At 39.8% G+C, this 22,161-nt stretch overlaps 1 protein-coding gene across 5 annotated transcripts in view; it reads right to left on the bottom strand.

Moving 5' to 3' along the window:
• Nucleotides 1–22,161, bottom strand: part of LARP1B (La ribonucleoprotein 1B) — a 31,604-nt gene extending 9,443 nt beyond the window's left edge. For 3 of the 5 annotated variants that reach the window (XR_014945773.1, XM_015861246.3, XM_015861248.3), the window contains exons 1-10: nucleotides 21,679–22,161; nucleotides 15,413–15,474; nucleotides 14,305–14,364; nucleotides 12,023–12,191; nucleotides 10,510–10,653; nucleotides 8,079–8,222; nucleotides 7,660–7,828; nucleotides 3,797–3,941; nucleotides 1,331–1,505; nucleotides 383–555 (exon numbers count right to left, since the gene is read on the bottom strand). Coding sequence is in view for 4 of the 5 variants with exons in the window: in XM_015861246.3 (XP_015716732.2) it covers nucleotides 383–555; nucleotides 1,331–1,505; nucleotides 3,797–3,941; nucleotides 7,660–7,828; nucleotides 8,079–8,222; nucleotides 10,510–10,653; nucleotides 12,023–12,191; nucleotides 14,305–14,364; nucleotides 15,413–15,474; nucleotides 21,679–21,952 (1,515 nt within the window). In the remaining variant the exon portion in view is untranslated. Of the gene's footprint in view, nucleotides 1–382; nucleotides 556–1,330; nucleotides 1,506–3,796; nucleotides 3,942–6,643; nucleotides 6,784–7,659; nucleotides 7,829–8,078; nucleotides 8,223–10,509; nucleotides 10,654–12,022; nucleotides 12,192–14,304; nucleotides 14,365–15,412; nucleotides 15,475–21,678 lie in introns of those variants that run through there. The other 2 variants (XM_015861249.3, XM_032444579.2) reach the window with 2 other exon arrangements.

Raw genomic sequence — 22,161 nt, 5'->3', positions numbered from 1 at the left:
AGAATTAGAAACAATGCAGCCACTTTAAGATGTTTATCAAGCTCACAAGTAAATTACTCCTCTAAGTAATTCAGCATCATGAATTTTTAGAATTATTCTCATAGCACAACAGCTTCTCAATAATGCACACGTATGACTGTCCATCACCAGAAAAAAAAATAAATCACATTTCTTTTCATAATAGTGAGCGTTGGACCAGGATTTGAAATGCACTTGGTTATTCTAAGTCTGGATAGAGTGAGCAGTGCCCACACTAACAGTTTTACGTAATCAACTATCACAGATATTGAAGTGTGGAAAAAACAAACAAACAGAAAGCTGTTTCATACAAGTGGGAAGGTTTTGCATTTGCTTATTTAAATAAAGTTCTTTTTTGTTTTACCTTTACTCTGACAGTGGATGCATGATGCCTGTTCTTCACTTCTATCCAAGGCTCAGAGTCCAGATCAGGCAAACTTGTAGACAACCCTTTAGATATTATCTGAAAATTACTTGTTTCAGTGTTTTCCTTCAGACTCAACAGGCTTCCCATTCCTGGAGAACTTGGTGCAGACTCTAGCATTGGAAAACAGTAGTTCAGTTACTGTGGTTTTGTGTTTCTTTGGTTGGTCTTTTTTCCACACTGGTCCTTCCTTTAACCTCAGCCACTACTTCCTACTTCTGTGGTTCAAGTTAGCATTGATTAGCAGAATTTCCTTTCTTTTTAGGAGATCACTTTTCATAGTCAACATTTTAGGAAAAGACCAATTTATCAGCTTATTTAAGTTAAAAACATATATCAGACTTAGAGAAGTCGTCTGTTATTCAGAAAACAAGAATTCATTTATCAGGGATATGTTTTCCCTAAACCAGGCACCAGCTCTCTGGATGGGTGCCTAACTCAGACTTCATTCTTCCCATTTACTTTGAGCCAACATTTTAGTAAATGATTTACTTGCCAAACGTATTTTTTGTAAACAAAGCAATCTCCATATTAATCATGTGAATGAAATTCCCATCCAAAACTAGGGTACGCAAAATACAGTTAACTTTCAGCTAACAACAAAATGAAGAAGATTTTATATACTTAAGACTACTATTGCTTCTGCTGTTGGTAATAAAAAAGGACTCTAGGCCATTATACCTTCTGGAGAATGGTCACAACTATAGCATACATGATACTTTTATCTACTTAATATTAGCCAGACCAGCCCCAGCTGTACAGCTGGCAGGGATATCACCTGGATAAACCAAATGCACAATTTCTATTATGTAAACAGTATCAAGAGGCAAACTTCCTCAGACAGACAGACAGCCCTAAACTTAAGTTTCTATTAAAGAAATTCTTTACCAGTATGTGAGCCGTAAACTTGGCCTGGTATGAATTCTGGACAATTTATGAGCTGAGAAAAGTCAGTCCTTGAGAGATTACAGGGAGGTGGACCTGGAATTGGCCACTTTTCTGGATCAACCCTTTTTCTTATCCTCTGATCCACAGTTTCAACTTCTGTACTGTCCTTTAGGGCCTGTTGGACAAGCACATTACAACTTCAGAAAACATGACATATTCAACACCTTCTTATGCCCACAGAAGACGGTCAGCTCTTAATACAGTAATTAAAAAAGGAATTACAAGCTTTTTGTGCTCGTTCTTCATAATGACTGTCTGTTCTTTCTTCTACTGGCGCAAACAATCTTTTCATTTATCATCTTTTTTAATTTGATCAAATATCACTTCCAGTTTCCCTTAGGCTAGCTTATTTAAACGTGATTTAAGGTAACTATATAGCAGCAAAGCACTCCTTAGACTCCTCCCAGACATCCTCAGTAGCATCCAAAACATATCACATTGAGACCCTATTTTGTCTGTGGACACTAACTAGAAAACTAGCACTAAAGGATTTGGAGAGACCATAGACAGAGAGCTGTGAAACAGCTAGATACCGCAGTTCTAGTCATGGAATAACCTGTAGTCCTAGAGATCCTCTACTACTATCACCAACTGTGTTTTGGACCTATGAGGCCCACGTATCAGTAAGCTACTGGAGTACCAGCCTCAGAGCTGCATGAGAAGGACAACATCTCAACTATGCACAGTATCACTGCCTCTGGTCAGATCAGCAATTTACTGCAACAGGTTTCTGTGCTAGAGGCAGAAAAGCATCTCCCTGCAGCAGCAGCACAATGACCGCCAGCTTAAGGACTGGGCAGTACATTTAATGACAAGGTCAGCAGAGATCTGACATTCATCTTATCAGGGTCAACAGAAATAAAACAGGAGCCAAGCAGCAAGTAGGTTCTGCACAACAATTTCCATTTTCTTGCTTGCTGGCAGGGTTTACAATTTAGGCAACCCTGCTATGGGAAAAGTATCTCTGGACCTGAGGAAAAGTACTACCAGAGAAGAATTCAACATAATTCAGGAACACTGTTAAGATCACTTCAGCTTTGCCAAGGGTATTATGCTGTAATTTAGACAGATACTTATTTTAGTCTTCTAAAAAAGTTTCACCTGGAAGAGAATGGCACAAAGATCCATTCTCTTTCAGAAATCTTAATGCAAAGTGTTCTTATTTTAATAGAAAAGCAACTTGGCAGCCCAGTTTTTCTGCTCACACAGAAGGCATAAGAACCATTCTCCCTAAAAATCTCATAAACTATCAGAAATATCTCATACACCTTGACAAAAGGCACTGACCAAACAATGGAATTTGTGCTAACATCCCCAAGATTTTGTGAATCTAATCTGTGCCCTTAATTACAGCAGTGGAAGACTCAGTAAAAACCTGATCTGGACTATTTGAATTGACTATTTCAATAAACTCTGCAACTCCTTTTGCTCTAAAAAAGGAAACACAACAAAACAAGCAAAACATGTTTTCCACTCTCACTCCACACAGACAGATGTGGTTTTCTTGACAGTGGTCACGTGGAGGTTTGTGATGTGGAACCTTCATAACATCTATAGTTGTCTTAAACTATAGGTTTAAGGTATTGTTTTAAAACACCTGGCAAGGTAATTCTGCAACTATCCATCTCACATGCTAAATACATGATGATTAATTTGCAAAGGAATCATCAAATGTTTCTTCAAAGTACCTGCCTACACTAAGAACACCTATTTTCTATGTTTCAACCCCTCAAAATACAGAATCCTCAAAGAAATAACAGAAGCTAACAGACTGCAAAAGAGAGTCTTGCATGAATATTCTTTAATAGGCTTAATATGCTTCTTAGGTTTTGGCTATATTACAACTTTTCAGCATCAGATAACATTTTAATTTTTTTTTAATTTAAGTTTTCTTAAAAGAAAGACCTTGGAATGATTCTATGATTCTACATTTTTTTGCTATGTACGAGCACTCTGCTGTATTATGCAGCAAGGAGTTCCTCTATTATACGCACATGAGAACACCTTGTGTGGGTGTTAAAGACCACACTTCTCTCAACTTCTGACTCAAAACAGGATACTGAAAGTTCAGAAGTGAGTAGGATTCTGACAAGAGAAACAATGTAAGCTTAATATAATGCACTAAATTACTGACTCTATAAATGTTTTGGATATAATCCTTCAGTTTGTCTACAGACGTAGAGATGTCTGTTCCTTTAATCTAATTGCTGCCCTTCATCATCTCCTTTCTCTGTAGCCTCACTCTCAGAATGTTTACAAATGGCAGAAGAAAACATTTTCTGCAGCACTCTACTCCCTGTTCTAATGGGATTGTGCAAAAATTCATACAAAAAAGAAAAAAAGAAAAAAAAAAAAAAGGAAAAAAGCACCAAAACTGTCTACAGACATGCTTCTGAATTATTTTACCTCCAAAATGAGCGTAGCATTTGTAGTCAGAGCTTGCACCCTGTGGAAGCTAGCAATCAATGAAATAGGCAGAAATCCCTGTTGGTCCATCTTTCTCCTCATAAAGAAGTCTCTTTCCAAGTTTTCTGTGCTGAAATAATATTCACTGGACAGAGAAACAAAAAAGATACAAATATGAGCCTATTATAACTTAAAGTAAATCCTGAAACAGTAGCCAAAATATTCCTTGGTAAAGTCTTCCATTAAAATATAGAGCGCAGTTTGTAATCAACAACATTGTTCTTTCAACAGGAATACTGTTACAAACAAAACTTTCAGAATAGCAAGCACGCATGCATGCTCAAAATCTTAGGAATGACTTATGATTCAGTACAGCACACAGGAACATACATCAAGGCCTTGTTACAACCCTTGCATATATGCACTGCACATGGAAAGATTCTGCTCAGTTTTTCTTTCACCCATCCCTCCTTATTACTTACATGGACAGACAGAAATAACATTCTCTTAGCCTCCATATAAGATGAAGGACAATTGCTGCTCACATATCATTTCCTGTTCAGCAGTGCCAGTGTAACCTCATCCTGAACTGAATCCTTTCCCAGTTTCCAGTACATTAGAATGTTTCAGTGTCCTATCTGATCATTGAGGCACATACATGCACTCTGAACCACTACTTCAAACACGCTTGTAGGAAGATGAGAGAACCAAACCGGTAATCGTGTATTTTTTATGAAACAGCACAACAGACGATGGAGAAAGGTAGAGGCTAAATGAATAAATGATACTTAGTTAATAAGGAGAAGAGGGACAAGGACCATTTCATGACTCTGACAATGCTACAGAACAAGAGAGACAAGTAATGAAGTTGTAGAAAGACAACATCTAAAACAATGAAGTTGTAAGAAATGATAAGGATGTCAAGATGTTTTGTACTTCGTGATGAGAAAAAGCAGAGAATCCAAATCGTGACTGGACATACAAAGCATGGGAATAAGAAAACAACCTATGGAAGAGAACGGAATAAAAAGTTGTGACTAAAATCTAAGCCTTTAATAGAGTTTGCACATCATTCCATATTTTAGCAAACTACATCCAAGGAATGCTACTACTCATCAGGTTCAGGAAAAAATAAGCAGTGAAATGTTTATTCTGTGACTTAAACAGAGGTACTGCAAAATAAAACAAAAAGCATTAAAACGCTGAGGAAAAAAAAACACACATGCCAATATAAAGTCTAATTCCAACAATGAATAAAATGCTACATGTCTCCACTGAAGTTGGCTCAAGGCTGAAGTTACCAAACTGAGCAGAATGCAATGCCATCAGAGAACCAAAGAGAAGCCTGATACCATTTCTTTCTAAAACTTCTGGTGGCTAAAAAACTTTTAAAGCAAAAGCCATCTATATGAAACACTCAAGTCCAAAACAGAATGAAAACAAAAGCCTCAAAGTTGGACAGTAAGACGTAACAAATGAACACACTGCTGTTAAATTGAAATAAATAGCAAAGAGAACAAACATAGCTCTCAGAGAATTAAGCCCTTACTCAGATCTAAGCAAATTGACCGGCAAAGCAATTGTGCACAAAGGTTTCTCTCAAGAATATTCTATTTACTGTGCTGAACCAATGTAATCCTTTCCTCTAAAAGCCTAGAAGATAGACAAGTACAGAAGTCATGTCAATATTTTTGTAATGGTACCTTTACAGTCATACAGTAAAGGTAAAAATCTTGTAATCATTCACCTAATTAAAAATTCCACAAGCAGAAATGGACAGTGACTGAACTTCACTCAAACTGCCTCATTTGATGTCCATCATTCTAGAAAAAGGAATTTGAAAGAACATTAATGAAAAACAGAGACAATGCACAAGTTTGTTTAAGCAGAGGGACAAATCTGAACACAAACACACATCCTCCAGCTTCGCTTTTCTTACTTTCCTCTGAATCCTTTTATTTATTCTGGAATCGATACAGGCTTGGATGCCCATCTGAGCTTTTATTTATCTGTTTTTAAGAGAGCTTGGAGTTCCACTGTATATTGCACACTGACGAGTTTCAAGGCACTGAAACTTTCCAGGCTGATTATTTCAGCCCATAACAATAACTAGTAATGATATTTTTGTGAGTAATGCAAATATTCCTCTTGCAAATCAAGCTGTTTCTTGGGACAAGCATAAACTGCCTGACAGCAGCATACTTCTTACTGTAATTGCAAATCAACTCAGTTGAACACAGCATCTAACATTTTTCCTTACTAAGCAGGTAAACAGTTCTAAAATTCATCAATACAATACATAAAACAATTTCCCTTTTCTAATACATCCTCACTGATCTCCATAAGGAACTCCAACATCCAACAATACTGTTCAGCTTGCTTTTGTACATGCTTCCAACTTTGGCACAATCACTTTAATATTTTGGAACTCAATTACAAAAGGAAGACCAAACCATCTCCATTTATGAGTTAATGACACGTAACTGATGAATAAAGTTGGTTTCCCATCATTTTTATGCGATATAAGAAATGTATCATAGAACCACTTTTTTTTTTCCTTTTTTATTTTTTCCTTTTTTTTAAAGGAGCACAAAAAATGGTGAAGTTATATTCTAACCCTACTCAAGAATCTCTCTCTCTTGAAAAGAAAACTCCATAATCCAAGTGCCTGAAGAGATTATATCAGACAAGCAACCAATGGCACTGGTTAGCCAGCCATGCTGTCTTTTACAGACACCTGCCAACCTCTTTTCGCTAAAATAAAACACAAATGTAACCAGAAGTCAGATGTGACCAATGCTGCAACTGACATTTTTCTCACCAGAGGGGGACATCATCATGTCCTACCTTAGAAGGTCTGGATTCTACACTGCATGCCCAGAAATCTGGCCAACAGTGGAGTGTCTGTGCTCCTCCCTCACTTGTCTGAGGACAGTGCAGGCCGATTATCCTGACATGGGGGTACATGTCCACTGTCAGGTGTCATAGGGGCCTGGTAGCAAGAGTAACAAAAAAGATTGCAATAGAAGTTTTGAAGTTGATAGCCACATGCCAGATACTTTCTGCCCTTAAACAGGCTTTTTTCTTCCTTTTTTTCGTCAACTGTAACAAAAGAAGCAAGAATAAAATAAGCAAGTTGCTTTATGGAATACAAGGGCAATAAAAAACCACCACACAGGCATCGTGGGGAAAGGCCATTACAAGTACAGAGAAGATGAAATATCTGCCAGTGGTGGAAACTGTCTCTTTAAAATGAACTAGTGGTTTCCAGGCCCTTTTGACATGTCTCCTGGTGATAATCAGTCTTCCAGATGGTTTCTCATTCCTAATGGTATACATGAGAAAGTAAACATTTCAGATTACTAGCAAATCGAGCATCATTGCAAAACTACTCTTTCAGCTGAATGTTTCAAGTGAAACACTCTGAAAACATAAAACTAACAAGAACACTCAAAGCAAAATCGAGAGCAAATAAGGGAAATCTCTAGCTGCACCACCCAAGAAGAGCTTTATAAGCAAACAGACCGATGGTACTCAAAAACACAAGCTCGGAGACATCCATATCTCACTTACATGACAACATAAAAAAGGGCTACGTACCATAAATAAAGAAAGTATATGAGTTAGAGCCACGCTACAGCACAAGATACAGAACGGCTGCCTTACAATTCCTCCCCATCACTCATGTTTTTTCACCCCATTTGTGAGTAAGTTCAAACATACACTGGTAAAGGTCAAATCAAAAAACAAATTGAAATGTCTTCATCCCCACCATTTAACGGGTGATAACTCAGTCCAAATTGTGTTTAATCCCTTTCTTAAATGATCTCTCAATCATTTTGCATACTAAACAATCTACTTACATTTGACGTTTTATATATTCTTTCAGAAGAACTTCATCCACAGAATACATCTGCACTCCTGTTCCATCATCGTAGTAATACATCATACTAGAGTTAAGCTCAGGTTGAAATGCTTGGTCAGTTATTTCACCATACAGTTCTTGATAACCAACTGAATAGTCAAAGTTCCCTTCAAAATGTAGGTGAAAATGAAAATTAAGTTAATTAAGTCTGGTATGCACATATTTGAAGACATAAACATGATACGCACGCTACTTCATGATTGGCTTTCAAACATCTGATTTAAAACAAACAAAAAACCCACAAACTACTTGAAAATATCAAGCTACAGGATATGTATCTTGAGATAACTCTGATTTCATACAAAAACATAAACATTATAAACATTGTTTAAAAAACAGATCTATTTCTTTGCATACTTCTAGGGTTTCCTCTGCTTCGTCCTCTTCCTTTGCCTCTACCTCTGCCTCTGCCTCTGGAGAATTCTCGAACACTTCCACCCTCACTTCTCACACTGCACACTTCATCGTGATCGTCCCTCTTTTCTCTATCACGATGCCAATCTTTAAAAGAAAAAAGTATAACACAATCATAATTAAACATCACAGTGCAATTAATTAGCCTCTGATTCATCCCTAGATATTAACCTTAAAAAACAGCACAGAAAAGCACTCTCTACTTTTTGGATACTCTGAAACATTGAAGGAAATGAAACTGTTGCACACACGACTGCTGAATGTCCTCTCTAACGTAGCTGTCAGCTTGCACTCAAGGAACCCACCAAAACTCTGCTGCGCTAGCTGATCCATAAGGCCAGATCTGGAGCTGGAAGGGTCAAACAGAAAGGTTTGCATAGCATTGCCTAAGGGTGAGTGGGTAGGAGCTGCTAGAAATAAGGAGTAAATGAGCTGACTGGCAATCTCCAATGCTTTTGAAGCACAGGGATCACAATATATGCAACAAATATAGGATACAAATGCACCATCATGCCATTCTCCTTTGAGGCATGGTAATATTCTCTGCTTATGTGGACAACTCCCAGTAGTTACAGAGAGCTACACAGGGCTGCTAGCTCTTGATAACTCTGCTCTGGGGAGGATTTCCAAGACTCTCCGGAACCTCCCTTTTGTTCCCAGAAGCAGCCATTTACCACTCCCTTGACTCAGCCTTTTAAACAGCACTATTTTATTCTCTACTGATCTTCCCCTAAATGGAGAAGAATCCCTTTTTGCTGGCACAGGTAAATCTAAGACAGCTCTGTGAAGTCATCCCCATATACCAGGGAACCCCTTTGTCAGAAGAATGGCTGGGTATACAAACTCCATCTGATGTCACTGAGAGCTGCTAACTTCAACATAGGACTGATTAAAGACATATTTTTTTCATTCCAATTAGAAATCCTGCTTTACTAGTAATTATCTTTAAGAAACCCTGCAACAAAATCAGTATGCTTGTACATTCAAGTTTCTATATTTTATTATTGGTCAAATAATAACTTGAATTTACAAATGTCCTAGTCAGTATGTGTTTTTCTCTAGGGGAATTTGGACCTCAGCCCCTTACAAATTCCAAACGTGGCATTACTTGAAGTATTTCCCCCAGCCAGTTTCATTTTGCACTGAGTGTACATACAGCTCCTACACACATGCAAAAATCCTGCAAATAATGCGTTCAAGAGTAACTGTTATATTTAAGCCCGACAGAGGTTTGGTTTGTTTGAATTTAAATAACCAATACTTCCAAAGAACAGAAGAGGTTTTATGTTTCCTCACCCTGAAATTCATCTCAAACGACCACAGCCTTGATGTAAAGTTTACACTAGAAGTTTGTTCCTCCTGAGAAATAATTGCTGAAGTGAAGCACTAGTAAAAATTCTTGCTCTGCCCTTTTCTGCTCCTCAGACATCCAGATAAAACTCTTGTATCAGTGTTTCTAAAATGACTTCAAAAACAAAATTCATCTCAGTGGTGTACAGCACCACTTCTTACTACAGGGAGCAAACACTTGAATTGTTAATGCAATTCTGAAACTTAAATGCAAATGTACAAACCATAGAGTCAGAGTCAGCCTGCGAGTTCTGCTTTCTGACACAGCTGTATGTAGAATACCTAAAGACCAAAGGCAGTATCAGCTATGGTGCACTGTCCACTCTGTTGTGCTAGTACAGCTTTTTGCATGGCCATGGTAAGAAACATACTGGGAAAGTGAACTTAAGAGAACGGTACCAGAAGAATTGCCAATGCAGATTTCAAAGAATCGTCCCACAAGCAACTGCTCTGGCAGCAACAAACTGCCAGAACAGGAGTAGAGCAGGACAGAGCAACCTTATTAAAAGACTATTATAAAAGACTTTCTGCACTGTGATACTGTGGCCGAAGATATACTCGTTAGCCGTCAGGAGAACATATAGTTCTGAACCAGCACAGACTGTAAAAACAGACTGTTTTCAAGCTCTTTTAGTCAGAAGAGTCATTGACTGATATGCTACAATTCTGATGAATTAAAAAATAATAATAAACTAATATTGAAGTTTTAAAAAAGACTTTTCAATTTAAAACTTCAATATTACACCGTGGTACAATTTATTTATTTTTACGAATTACTGGCAAATATTAACACTACTTTTTTTAGATTGGATTTTAGTACTGGCAAGTCAAGTTTCAACATCAACTGCCAATCTAACACCTACTATTGTGTTATCAACCATCAGAGGGAAAAAAAAAAGAGCACCATAGTACTTCCTATGGGTCTGGTTCAGTTTGACTGGATTTATGCTGACAGCCAACAAGTTTTAAGTCACGTTTCATTTACAACAAAGAGGAAGACCCAAGAAGATTGAAAACCACTTACTTCTTGTCTCATTCCGCCTGTTGTTATGAAGTATTAACTTGTTTGTTTCCAGCTGGGATCTCGAGCTACTTCGAGAGCTTGATCTTTCTTGACTATCTGACCTTACATCATCCAAGTGAAGTGGAACCCATTTTTGCTTGTTACCTTAAGAAGTTAACATTTTATCTTAATTATAGTACTGCTTGAGGTTTCAAATCCCATTTAAGACTCTATTTAATACTGCTTTTAAAATTAAAAATAACAGTAAATTTTCATGTTAAAAAACTAGGAGAAGCAGCTTAACATTGTATTAAGATACAATAAATGATTGAACAACAGATGCAGTAAACAAGAACGTTTCAAGATGAAAGGTAACCTTACATGAAGTAAATGAAGGTGAGCTTTTAATTAATTTTTAGAAGTATGCACGCTCCATAAATACACAGTTAAATACATACACTGAATTCATTATTAAATAATTTCACAATTTGCAAATGAAACATTATGTAAAATATAGCATGTCAGGTTAATTACTGAAATAAAGATTTTAATCACTAGCCATACAAAACATCCTGAGAATTTTGCTGTGGTATAGCAGTTTTACATCAAGACATTCAGATTAAATTAATTTCTGTGCATCGAAAATGGTAAGCAAGGCTGTACCTTGCTGTAGGCTGGCCTAAACATCTACTTGGCAATTTACTTAGTGATAATATTCACTGTTCTATGCTTGATTGATATTGTGAACTTTGTAACACATTACACTCATAATCCACACTGGAAGGGGGAAAAAAAACAAGCTTGTTCCTGTGGCATGCTTTGCTTTGTACTTTAATTTAGATTTAAAAAAAAAAAAAAAAAAAAAAAGTTAAAAGCACTACAGGGTTCTATTTTTTAATATACACATGGCAAGATTAACAAATCTAAACAACAAAGGTCTTTAGGATCTGAAGAGATATCAACAAGGAATCAAGAAACCACTGATAGCAGCAATATTACAAAGCTACCTCAATTCTGTCTTCATCTCACTCAAGTTTATTGACCAAGAAAAACAAATGACTGCTTCCTATTTTTAATGTAACAGATTGGATCAAGAGGAAACAACAAATCTGGTTTAGTTCTCAAGTGATCAAGATGTAAGCTACTAGCAAGATACGAAAATTAAAAAGGTAACACCTATAGTGTTATGTATGCATATATGTGTATGAAATTAAACAAACACAGTTCTACCTACTCAGTGGATAGAAATCTCAGAGATGATAATCAAATGAAACCACAATTTTCCATAGATTTTCTGTCAGAGCTCCATACATCATCAGGAGGACATGAGCTGTTTTTTCTCCAGAATTCCTATTTGACTAAATAAGACGCTCTAAAACCTAAGAAGGGAGGCCCATTTTAACCTTCCTAACACAATATATCCTGTTATTACCTAAAAAATGCAAAACAAAATGTTCCATCAAGTCATTTGACTGGAATTAACATCAGTGCATCAACAATTAATTACTGCACTACACACAGTACCCAGACAAACCTTTTTTCCTTTGGTTGTTAGTTTGACCTTCATCTTCACTCATGTTATCTCCTGGACCATTTGGATTAGCCTCCAGGTTGTCCTTGGTTCCATTATTGCCCTTCTGATCAAATTTCTCCTCCTTTTCTTTTCTGTTTGCAGGCTTCTTACTGTGACTTACAGTCTTGCACTGAAAAAGATACTGGTAATTATTTCTGACAGCACAGCTGCTGATAGCGAAAGATAAATTTCTTCCACCTATTAAAATTCCTTTACTATTAGCTGTTCTTGAAATCTTCAGGATGGTGAGTTTTAACAACCGTGTTACTCTGTGAAGTCTTTTTAAAAATATAACTATTTTCTGTTAGTCTGGCAAGACTATGAAAACAATACTTTAAAAGGAACAGGCTCTGGTTTAGTTTTTAACATGAAGATGCAAAGCTACAGAACGTACAATTGTCTCATCCACTCTGATTAGTACTGTACAGAAATTACCAGTCACACTGAATTTCATGCAACCAATAGATGTTCAAGCACTGTGCTGTTACAGAACACAAAAGATATGGGTGCATGTTTTCCAGACACCCATAAAAATAAAATAAAAAGGAAGTAGTAAAATAAGCATATTCTAGACTTAGTTATAGATCAGCAGTAACACTTGAGAGTATTATTAAAAGATATAAATTTTAAGTCTTCAAATGCTATTCAATCTGTCAGAACTAAGATCAGTAAACACTCTCCTTTTCTGAGAATCAGAACACTTATGGTATGGAATTTATTTTTATAGGCATTGTTACAGAATTCTCTGCACCATAGCAGCCTCCTACATCTCACGTATTACAAAAGGTGTATCCAAAAAATTACAAATGAGAAACGTTCCATAGAAAAATTGACAGCAAAATCTTCAGAAATGGCATTTTTGAGTCATTAGACTGTGCCAAATGAAGAGGATGTGCATTTTACATCAAAGGTATAAAATGCACAGACAAAACTGTCTCTAGTTTATTGAATAATCAAACAGGAGTTTGCTGCCCAGCAGTTACATACTTCCTAACGTTATCCAGTAAGTCAGCAGCCTCAGAGAATGAGTCTATCAACATGCATCCCTCATGGTATTGTTAAATATATTACCACTGTTCCCCTGTGAACAGCAGTGGAACAGCACCATTTCAACAACCAGCCACAATGTCAGTGACAGAACTTATCAATACCCAAGAGAAGTTAAATCAGGGGTCTTATATAAATCCTGCACCCTAGTGGCATGTACATCTACACTAAAATATTCCCACTGGTATTTCAGCAACTGAACAACCATTAATTTATCTGCATACAATCTGCTCAGATTTTAAAGATACTTTTAGAAACACCAAAGATTTTCTCCGAGATCCTGTATAAAAATCTACTGGAAGAGGCAAATTCTACCTAGAAGAAAACATAGTGCTGTGTCAAATGTACAGACATCTACAAGTTTGACCTGCAACGTGAAAAGCCTGGTGAGAAACCTGAGGATGTGTAGCTGCTGATATAAACAAAAAAGATAGGACTTAACTGGGGGAAAGGGAGGGTGTTAGAAACTGAGCCCACAGGACAAATGACTCACATTGAACTACCTTAATCTGCTCTTTTCCAGCTTCTATTTGGAAGCTTTCACAGAACACACAGTGCTGAACCCAAATCTTCTGGTTTCCCTCACCATGAAAACAGTAGAAAAATCAGAGATGCTTTGCTAGGACTAAAGTACAGAGTGAAACAGCACCAAATATAAGGGAATTCTCTATGCTTTGTTGCCTTAAATAAAGTAACATAAAAGAGGTCTGAGATAAATCATGCACATATCACTTGAGATATTGTAAAACAAAGAATCTGATGACATTGGCAATAGGAAAATATATCTTTTATCCATCCACATTCCTCTGTTAATTCTCAGGACACCTATGCGTAGAGTAATAGCAGCACAAGAGAGTGCAGCATGCTCTCAGTCCCAACAGTTACAGATCTGCAGCTGTTCATAAACCTCTTGGAAGAGCAGAAAAGGAAATAAAAGAAATATATGGTGGATTAAATACAGTGCTTTTTTACTCTACATGTTCACACAGGCCAAGCTATAAAGTGTGCGTATGCTTGTGAAGGGTTCGGACATTCTCGTATTAGGGTAGACAATTAAGACTGGCATTTGGAATTATTTACAACATTTCTGCTGAAACTCTAGAACCTGGAAAGTGTGTTCTGAGGCAACCGCATGAATCACAGAAGGCCACGTGATTCTTAGTGAAATAATATTGCAGATAACAATAAATACTTACTTCATTGTTTGCTGTTTCACTTGGTGTCGGCCAGTCTCCGATATCAACGAAATCACCAGCCTGCAAAGACAGTCACAGTTTGTGTTACTTTCTAGATCCAGTCCCTTTTAAAACATGGAAGATGACTGTCCTGACAAGACTATCCCCATTTGAACAAAGCTGCTAGAATTAGCAATTCTTAAAAGCTGAGAAATACAAAGAAAATAAACAAGCAAAACAGATCAATGGCAGAAGTAACCAATCTTTGCAATTACATCCAAAGTGAGGTACCTACCATGCAATACCAACTGTCTAAAGAATGTCTTCACTCAGAATATGTAAATGGACATGGCCAAATAAAGATGATAAGCAAGCAAAATTTTCTACATTCTGTTGTTAAAACAGACTGACGAATTCAGCCTGAAGTACACAAAGAACAATGTTCAGTGCTAACTGTTGTCTTATAGATGGCTCCCTACTTGCTTTAAAGGTATCTACCTCTCTAAACACCCCTTAGCATTTGGAAGACCCTTGAGCACTGGTTTTACTCAATCTAAGAAGGCACAGCTGTACAACATTTTAGAAATTTAACTGTTCAGTAAGAGGGTTCAATGCCCCTCCTGTCATCATCATTTTACAACAGAACATGAAATAACACTCATTGCTGACATAACACAGAAACAGCATTTCCAAAGCCAACCTATCATCCCACATCCTCAAATCACATTGTTTCATTATAGCCCCTACCCATTTTATATAATCTCAAGACTCCTTCAAACCCCCCTTGTACTCACACCACTTTCATTTTCTAATTTCAATTTTCTTGTGTTTGGTTTTTTTTTAAAACCTTTCTCTGGCTTCAAAATTAACCATCATCAAAGTAGAAGAAAAAGAAGTTTTTGTTCTTAACTTCAAAATAACTTTTTTTCCCCTCCTTTTTTAACAGCAGCAGTTGTTTGCCACTGTGAATATTTATGACCAGAAACATTTCCTTGAAATGATTTCATTTTCCTACCGTATTATCGGCAGAGCTAAACGCCAGTTTAGATAAGCAGGTTACATTAACTGGGGCTTCTAATATAAGCACTGCACTAACTCCAAACTAAATGTTCTTCTGGCAAATACAAACCTTGCTGCATTTCTTTGTCCTGGCTTTCGCTGCTTTTACATGTTTAGTGGAATTCTCTAGTTCTGAAAAAGAACAACAGCAAAAAATACTTTCAGGTGACGTAATAAGTTGTGCTGAAGAAGCATAAGGAATTCTTTAACAATTTTTCTACTATCTAGCAGATTACAGCAGTGTTTTTTTAGTGGCCTCGGTATTGAAGCCAATGAACATTCATAGACACAATTACTACAAGAGTATTTCCCTAAGACAACTAAGAGCATATGACATTGAAAAACTCAAACTCACAAGTGTAAACAGCCCCGAAAAAACAGATGAACAGAATATTACATAACAGCATGTAAGCATTTGATGAGCTATAATGCCAGGACTATCTCCAAACACTGGAATTTTAAATCAGGTATCAGCAAAAATGAGACCCCAAACAAATACCCAAATATAAGAAGGTACATTTAAAGCATGTGATTCATTCAAGAAATTTACCACTATATGAGCATGAAAAAAAGAGCTGCTACATATTGACAAGTTCCTAGTAAGTTCAGTTTATAAGCAGTCACACAACTGCTAAAGAATTGAGTCACACTGCTCAGAAACTAAGCAAAGCAACAGAAGAAGAAATAAAAGGAACAACGCAAAGACAAAATAACTGTAAGGCTGATGCATTTTCATGTTCAGATCCCACAAGTTACAAAAACTGTTTATGATAGATATCACTAATGGTGAGAAAGCTGATCCCCATACATTTTCAGAGCCATCCTAAGACCTAACCTTCATAATAACAACACTCCTCCTGAGCAACAGTGTCCATTTGAATTCATTACGCCTTTTAATATATATGCAATTTCCATTCTGTACACAAATGCCATTTTCTCATTTTCCTCCCATTTAATTGTGCTCTAGCTTTTTTCTTGAGTACTGGGGAGGGGTGTGTGTGTGTTTGGAACAACTCAATAGGAACAGAACTACTACCAGATAACTTCTCTTGGGAGAATAGATCCAGACAGATAAAACCACCTTTTAGTTTCTCCTATTTTCATTCAGTTCTCACTAAGCATATTATTTAATTACATTATTCCATCTGCCTTAGTATCCCTATGTGTTTTGTTTTGTTTCCCCCATGGAGAAGCAGCTACAATCTTTAATGTTAGTTTTTTTCAGGCTTTCACTGAAAGCCAAGCTCAAACCATTGAGCATAGCTGAAATCACAAGAGGATTGTTACTTCCTTGAGGATAACATCAACTCCTTAGCCCTTATCTCTCTGGCATCCACTGACTTCGCTAATCTTCCTCATTGCAGCTTCACTCTTTGAACCCCACCCTCATACCCAGTACACATAATGACTGCATGATCTTAATTTTTACTTACCATTCAATAGGAAACTACCTTCCTCTACGAAGTTAGGCAAAAAAAGGTTGTAGTCATGGAGCAACAAGCTAATTTGCGCCAACAACAAAGCTGCCAATTGCCTGCCACAGCAAACTGACCAGCCACAGTGTTTGCTTCCCAAACAGAGCTCTCCTTTTAGCTGTTTGGTTACCCTACCGAAGCCCTTTATCCACCTCACAGCACTTTTAGTAAAATTGCTACCCAAGGACTGCTCTGTCACAGCTTCTCTCAGTGCATCCTTGGCAAGCAGGCAATTAAACAGGAAAAAAAGCCAACTTGGCGTCACCGCAGTACCTTAGTCATGAGATATTATTCAAGGCAGCAACACAGGCCACCTGAATCAAGTCAAATGAGACCCAACTTGCTTTGTAAGTAACCTTTCTTATCTGTTTATGAATCTAACATGTAGTAATCCAAGACTTAAAAGATACATTTGCACACTAAGTAAAAAGAAAATTAACATCAGGCAACAACATCGTCTAGCTGACAGTGCCCATTCCGAGCAGAAAGGCCAGTGAGCTCAGCCATGCTCCCCAGCATGAGCTCCTCCAGCTTTCCAGAGTCTCATTCAGACCCAGATGTAGCTGACCTCTCCTGGCCGGCCAGCTTATCATCTGGGAGCTGGATTTTGGTGTGAAGCATGAAAGAAAAGATAAGGGGTGGGGGGAGGAGGGTGAGAGTAAAAGAACAAAACATGGGCTCCCTTAGAAATTTTACCTCAATCAACAGAGGTTGAGGAGTGAAGTTTACAAATAAAGATGCATCACCAAAGCATCATCAACTGAGAGGCAAATTAGGTTTATTTTAACCTATTTATTTTATAAACCTTTTATTTATTTTAAACAAATACATATATAGTTCTTGCAAACGTGACAAAATAATCCCTTGGAACATACGACAGTTTAAATTTAGAGCGTGGATTTATGATCTAAGATGACCTAGATATATATAGGTAATTAAAAAACAGTCATCTATGCCAACATCCTTTCCTACAGTAGTTCAAGCATTTTATAGCAAAACAGCATTAGCTGGACCAACTTCCTCACGCTACTTGAACAAACCAAGGCACTGCATTATGTCACCTGCATCCTTCCACATGCTTATAGACAGGAGCAGCTTTTTAATGTAAGAAGTGCTGAACAATCAATAGGAATGAAAGTCCCCAACATACAATGAGTAAATCATTACACCTCTTACTTCTCCTCTGCTACATTTCTACTATTATTTGGCCCTTAGCGGCTTCATAGAAAGCTGCAACCTGTGGCTCAGTTTCTACAGAAGCTCTCATGCTGAGGCAGAGCACAGCCAGCCAGGTCTGCATGGAAGCTCTGGGCAGCAGGATGCATTTCTCTCTTCTAACAAGTCTCCAGTTTAGTAACCAAAGAAAAACCCTACCATGCATGCAGATGTATGTTGTGTTCTATGCACTGTCATAGGTCTGGAAAACATAGGCAGCAGATTTGAGAATGTTTCTATTTATATAGAATGCTTCTATTCTTTCAGGGGTGGGATAATTGCTGATGTAACGCTTGATAATTCTTAAAATAAAAGAGCTGCTATTCAAACTTACAGTGAATTCATGAGAAATAATAACAGCATTTGCACAAGATACACCAAAGGATTCGATAATCAGATCATTTGTCCATTTACTCATCAAAACTGTAAAGTCTGTTATCCTTAGTAACACAGCACCTTCACTAAGGTGTACCTGCAACACCTGCTTACTAACAGACCACAGCCAATCAACAGCACACGTGAATCAGTTTCTGCCACTGAAACATCAAGCAGATGAAGGGTGTCCTCAATGTCCAAAAATCAATGGACTGAAGAATGACAAATTGAGCAAGATATGAAAGACTGAAGCATGCAGTTACTTTGATCAACTACAATATCACTAATACACTAGGAAACAAACTCACTTACTGTAGATATTTTGCTTTAAAGAATATGTCCATAGATTTCATGGACTGATCTTGAATAATTACCTAATAACTCATTAGAGGCCAGGATCAGCTGTACAGACCACGGGTCTTGTTGCTTGGGTTCCCTTTTAGAAGCTTATTTTAATAATAAATAAATAAATAAATAAATAAATAAATAAAGCAGTATTTTATCAAAGAGGTGGAAGAACTTTTGAATAAAATCAGTTCAACAGTTCCACGCTGGGAATTACTAAAGTGGAGGAAGGGTAACCAACCTCTTTTGGGAGAGCCTGGCTCCAAGGGCAGGCTAAGATAAAACAAGACTCAAAGGAAAGACAAGGAAAACAGGAATAATGCCAGGTTGCTACACGGCTTCAGTAGCGACACATCTCCTTGGCTCCATTTAAAACAAAACTTATCTTGTTACCTGGTAAAAAATGGTTATCAACATGATTACACAGCACTTCCTCCTTACAGCGTTCCTCTCTTAATCACTGAGTTTCAACTTGGAGGAATGAAGATGCATTGAAAGCTCAGCAGTACAGGAGAAGCAAGGAGGACTGCAAGAACTGCCTTCAACCATGGGCAGCCCCTGCCAAAGCTGCCTTCCTGTTCCATGGATCCTGGGCTTAGATAGGAACCCATGAACTTCACTGGCAGTTTCATATTGCTACATGTCTTTCTCCACGAATTAACTGCAGATTAGCAGCAGCAGTTGTATCATTCTGAAATTCTTCTACTTAGGAGTTTAATAAAAGGCTTACTCCAAAACACCCATCTGTACTAACAAACACACCGTAAAAACATCCAGTACGTCTATGTGAGGCGTTTGGTTTACCGCCATGTTATTAAAACCTACTGACATATCCGACACCCAAAATTAAAAGGTAACAATGCTTGGACAGAATTCTTTCACCGGGAAAGACTTTTAAGCTTTTCCCATTACTTTTTCCTTCTATTGTCTGTCCAGTGATTTAGCAGTTGCCTTCAAAAGAAGGAGCTGGTTCTGCCTCTGGTACAGATGAGTAACACCACAGCACATGGATGGCCAGAGGTGACTGCCTGGAAGCAGCTTTCTCCGCGTGTAACTATCACTGAGCACGCCGCCACACATGCTTGTGTCAGGAAACTTTCAGCAAATTAGGCCAAGATCAACGAGTTGAACAGGATTCAGCTGCTACTTTGATGCGAGATTCTTTTCAGTTTTATTATCCCCTGCATGGACGGTTTTACATTCCATCCCAGCAGCGCATCTGCCCACCTACTTACTATTTCACATGCGTAGTTTCCATACTACCACACTTATAAGGGCCTGGCGCGGCTGACACTGCTTTGTCAGTTCGGTTCCTCAGAACACATCTCCTGCAGATGGGGGCACACACACACACACGCAGTCACTCCCTCTCTCAGCCCTGCTGGATCAGCCACTCCACGCTCCACAAGCAGTAAGCAGTGACTCACCCCAAAGTTCCCCGTGGCAGCCACCCCACAGCACATCCCTCCTCACATGCCTTTTACTGGTACCACTGTCACCAGCAGCTCCTCTACTTGCTGAATTCTGCACTTGTCACTGCAATAGTTACTCCAGTGCAACAGCACAGTTAGGCAGTCATTTAATAAACAATAACTTCTGTACAGATGAATAACAGTTTAAAGCTCTCTGAAATAATCACACTGTGCACATAACATATGTGGTGCATGGACTCCACGCTTCCATTCTCTCTTCCCCCAACAACTATTTTTGTGTTTTGACTTAAGTGGGAAGCAAAACCTCAGCAAAGAGCAGCATTTCCAGCACAGGCCCCCACTAGGCCCACAAGGCAATAGTGCACCAAAGCAGCTCCCACTGTACTATTATTGGGACTGTCCCAGCAGCCCGGGCAGGTGACGAGCTCCCTGTCATGCACGGGCAGGACTGCAGCACAGCACCGGGCTACAGGAGCCACGCTAAGTCGGCATTTACGAGTGCGTCAGTACACACAGACAGCAAGGCCCGATGGTACAGATGGACACACGTGCTGCCAAAAGGTTTCATCTTCAGTTAAATAAAGGTTCTGCGGTCTGGAGAGCATTTCTGTCTGCCTGCACGATACGCATGCTTGGAAGTGTCAAGGGGTATATTTCTCTTGGTGAGGGAGGCACTCAATTAATTCCAGGATAAAAGTGACCATGAGAACACAAGCGGGGCTGTCAGGAACCCTCGGGAGCACGGCACAGAGCACGGGGAGCACACACCAGGCATGTTATGTGGGGCTGGCAGCTGCTTCCAGCCGACAGCAGCACTCCGAGAAGTGCTGACTTCGAGGAACTTCTCAGGGGCCCAAGGCAAACGCCGGGCTATTTCAGCCGGGTCTGCAGTCCGTATGGAGCTCTCACACACCTTTATTCTGCATTTGTGGTAATTAAAGACCAGCAAATTGCATCAAGCTGCCCTCGCTCCATCTCTTCCCACAGAAGCAGCCTGAACTGACCATCAGCACGAGTGAGTGAACTACAGCTGTTAACACTAAGGCCTTCACGAGCCCTAAAAAGCAAAACTCGGGAGTGAACTGAACGGGGAAATTATATAAACAGGTAAAAAACAACAAAGAAAAAAAAAAAAAAAAACCAACTAACCAAAGCAAAACAGAAACAAAGAGCCGAGCTACAGGAAAGCAGCGGGGATTCAGCAGAGCTCCTACATGTCAGCAGCACACACGGTCTGCTCAGCGTTCCGCTCGCGGTGCCGGGCCTGCAGCGCCCGCCGCCGCCCTGCCCATGTATGTAGAAGCACGGGCTGTCGGGCCGGCCGCGTGCAGCGCTGCGGAAAGCGGAGCCGGGGGAGGAGGGTACGGACGCGCCGTCCCCGACACACGCGGTGTTTCCGCAGAACCGAAAGCGACGCACGGCGCCGGCCAGCACCCCGCCAGCTCCCCGCCAGCTCCCGGCCCGCCCGCCCGGCCCTGCGGCTCGCCCCGCACCTGGCTCCCGCAGCACGAGCTGCCCGTCGGCCGCGTCGTCCCGCGCGGCTCTGCGCTTCGTCCACGGGTTCTCCTTGGGCGGAGGGGCTTCGGCCGCCGCCTGCCGTCGCCGCTCCTCGGGCTCGGGCTCTCGCCGGCCGCCGCTTTCCGAGGCCTCCTTCCCGCCGGTAGAAGCGGGCTCTCTCCGCCGGGCCCCTTCCGTCGGCCCGTCCCGGCCCTCGGCGCCCCAGGCCGGGCGCTCGGCGGGCGCGGCGGACACCTGCGCGGCGGACATGCCCTGCCGGCCGCCGCGAGCGGCCCTCGGGGGAAGGCGGCGGGGCGCCGAGGCGGGGCGGCCGTCTCTCCTCCTCCGGCCGCCGCCGCTCCGCCCCGTCTCCCGGGGCTCCCCTGTCAGCTCCGGCGGCCCCTCCGCCGGCGACCGCGGCGGGGGCAGGAGGGAGGAGCGAAGAGGCCGCTCGCTGCCAGCCGCCGGCTCGGAGGGCG

The sequence above is a fragment of the Coturnix japonica genome, chromosome 4 (genome assembly GCF_054131305.1).
Source record: "Coturnix japonica strain WE chromosome 4, WE-NBRP24, whole genome shotgun sequence".
Lineage (NCBI taxonomy): Eukaryota > Metazoa > Chordata > Aves > Galliformes > Phasianidae > Coturnix > Coturnix japonica.
The sequence above is the reverse complement of the archived record's forward strand: the minus strand, read 5'-3'. Positions and strand labels throughout refer to the sequence as shown.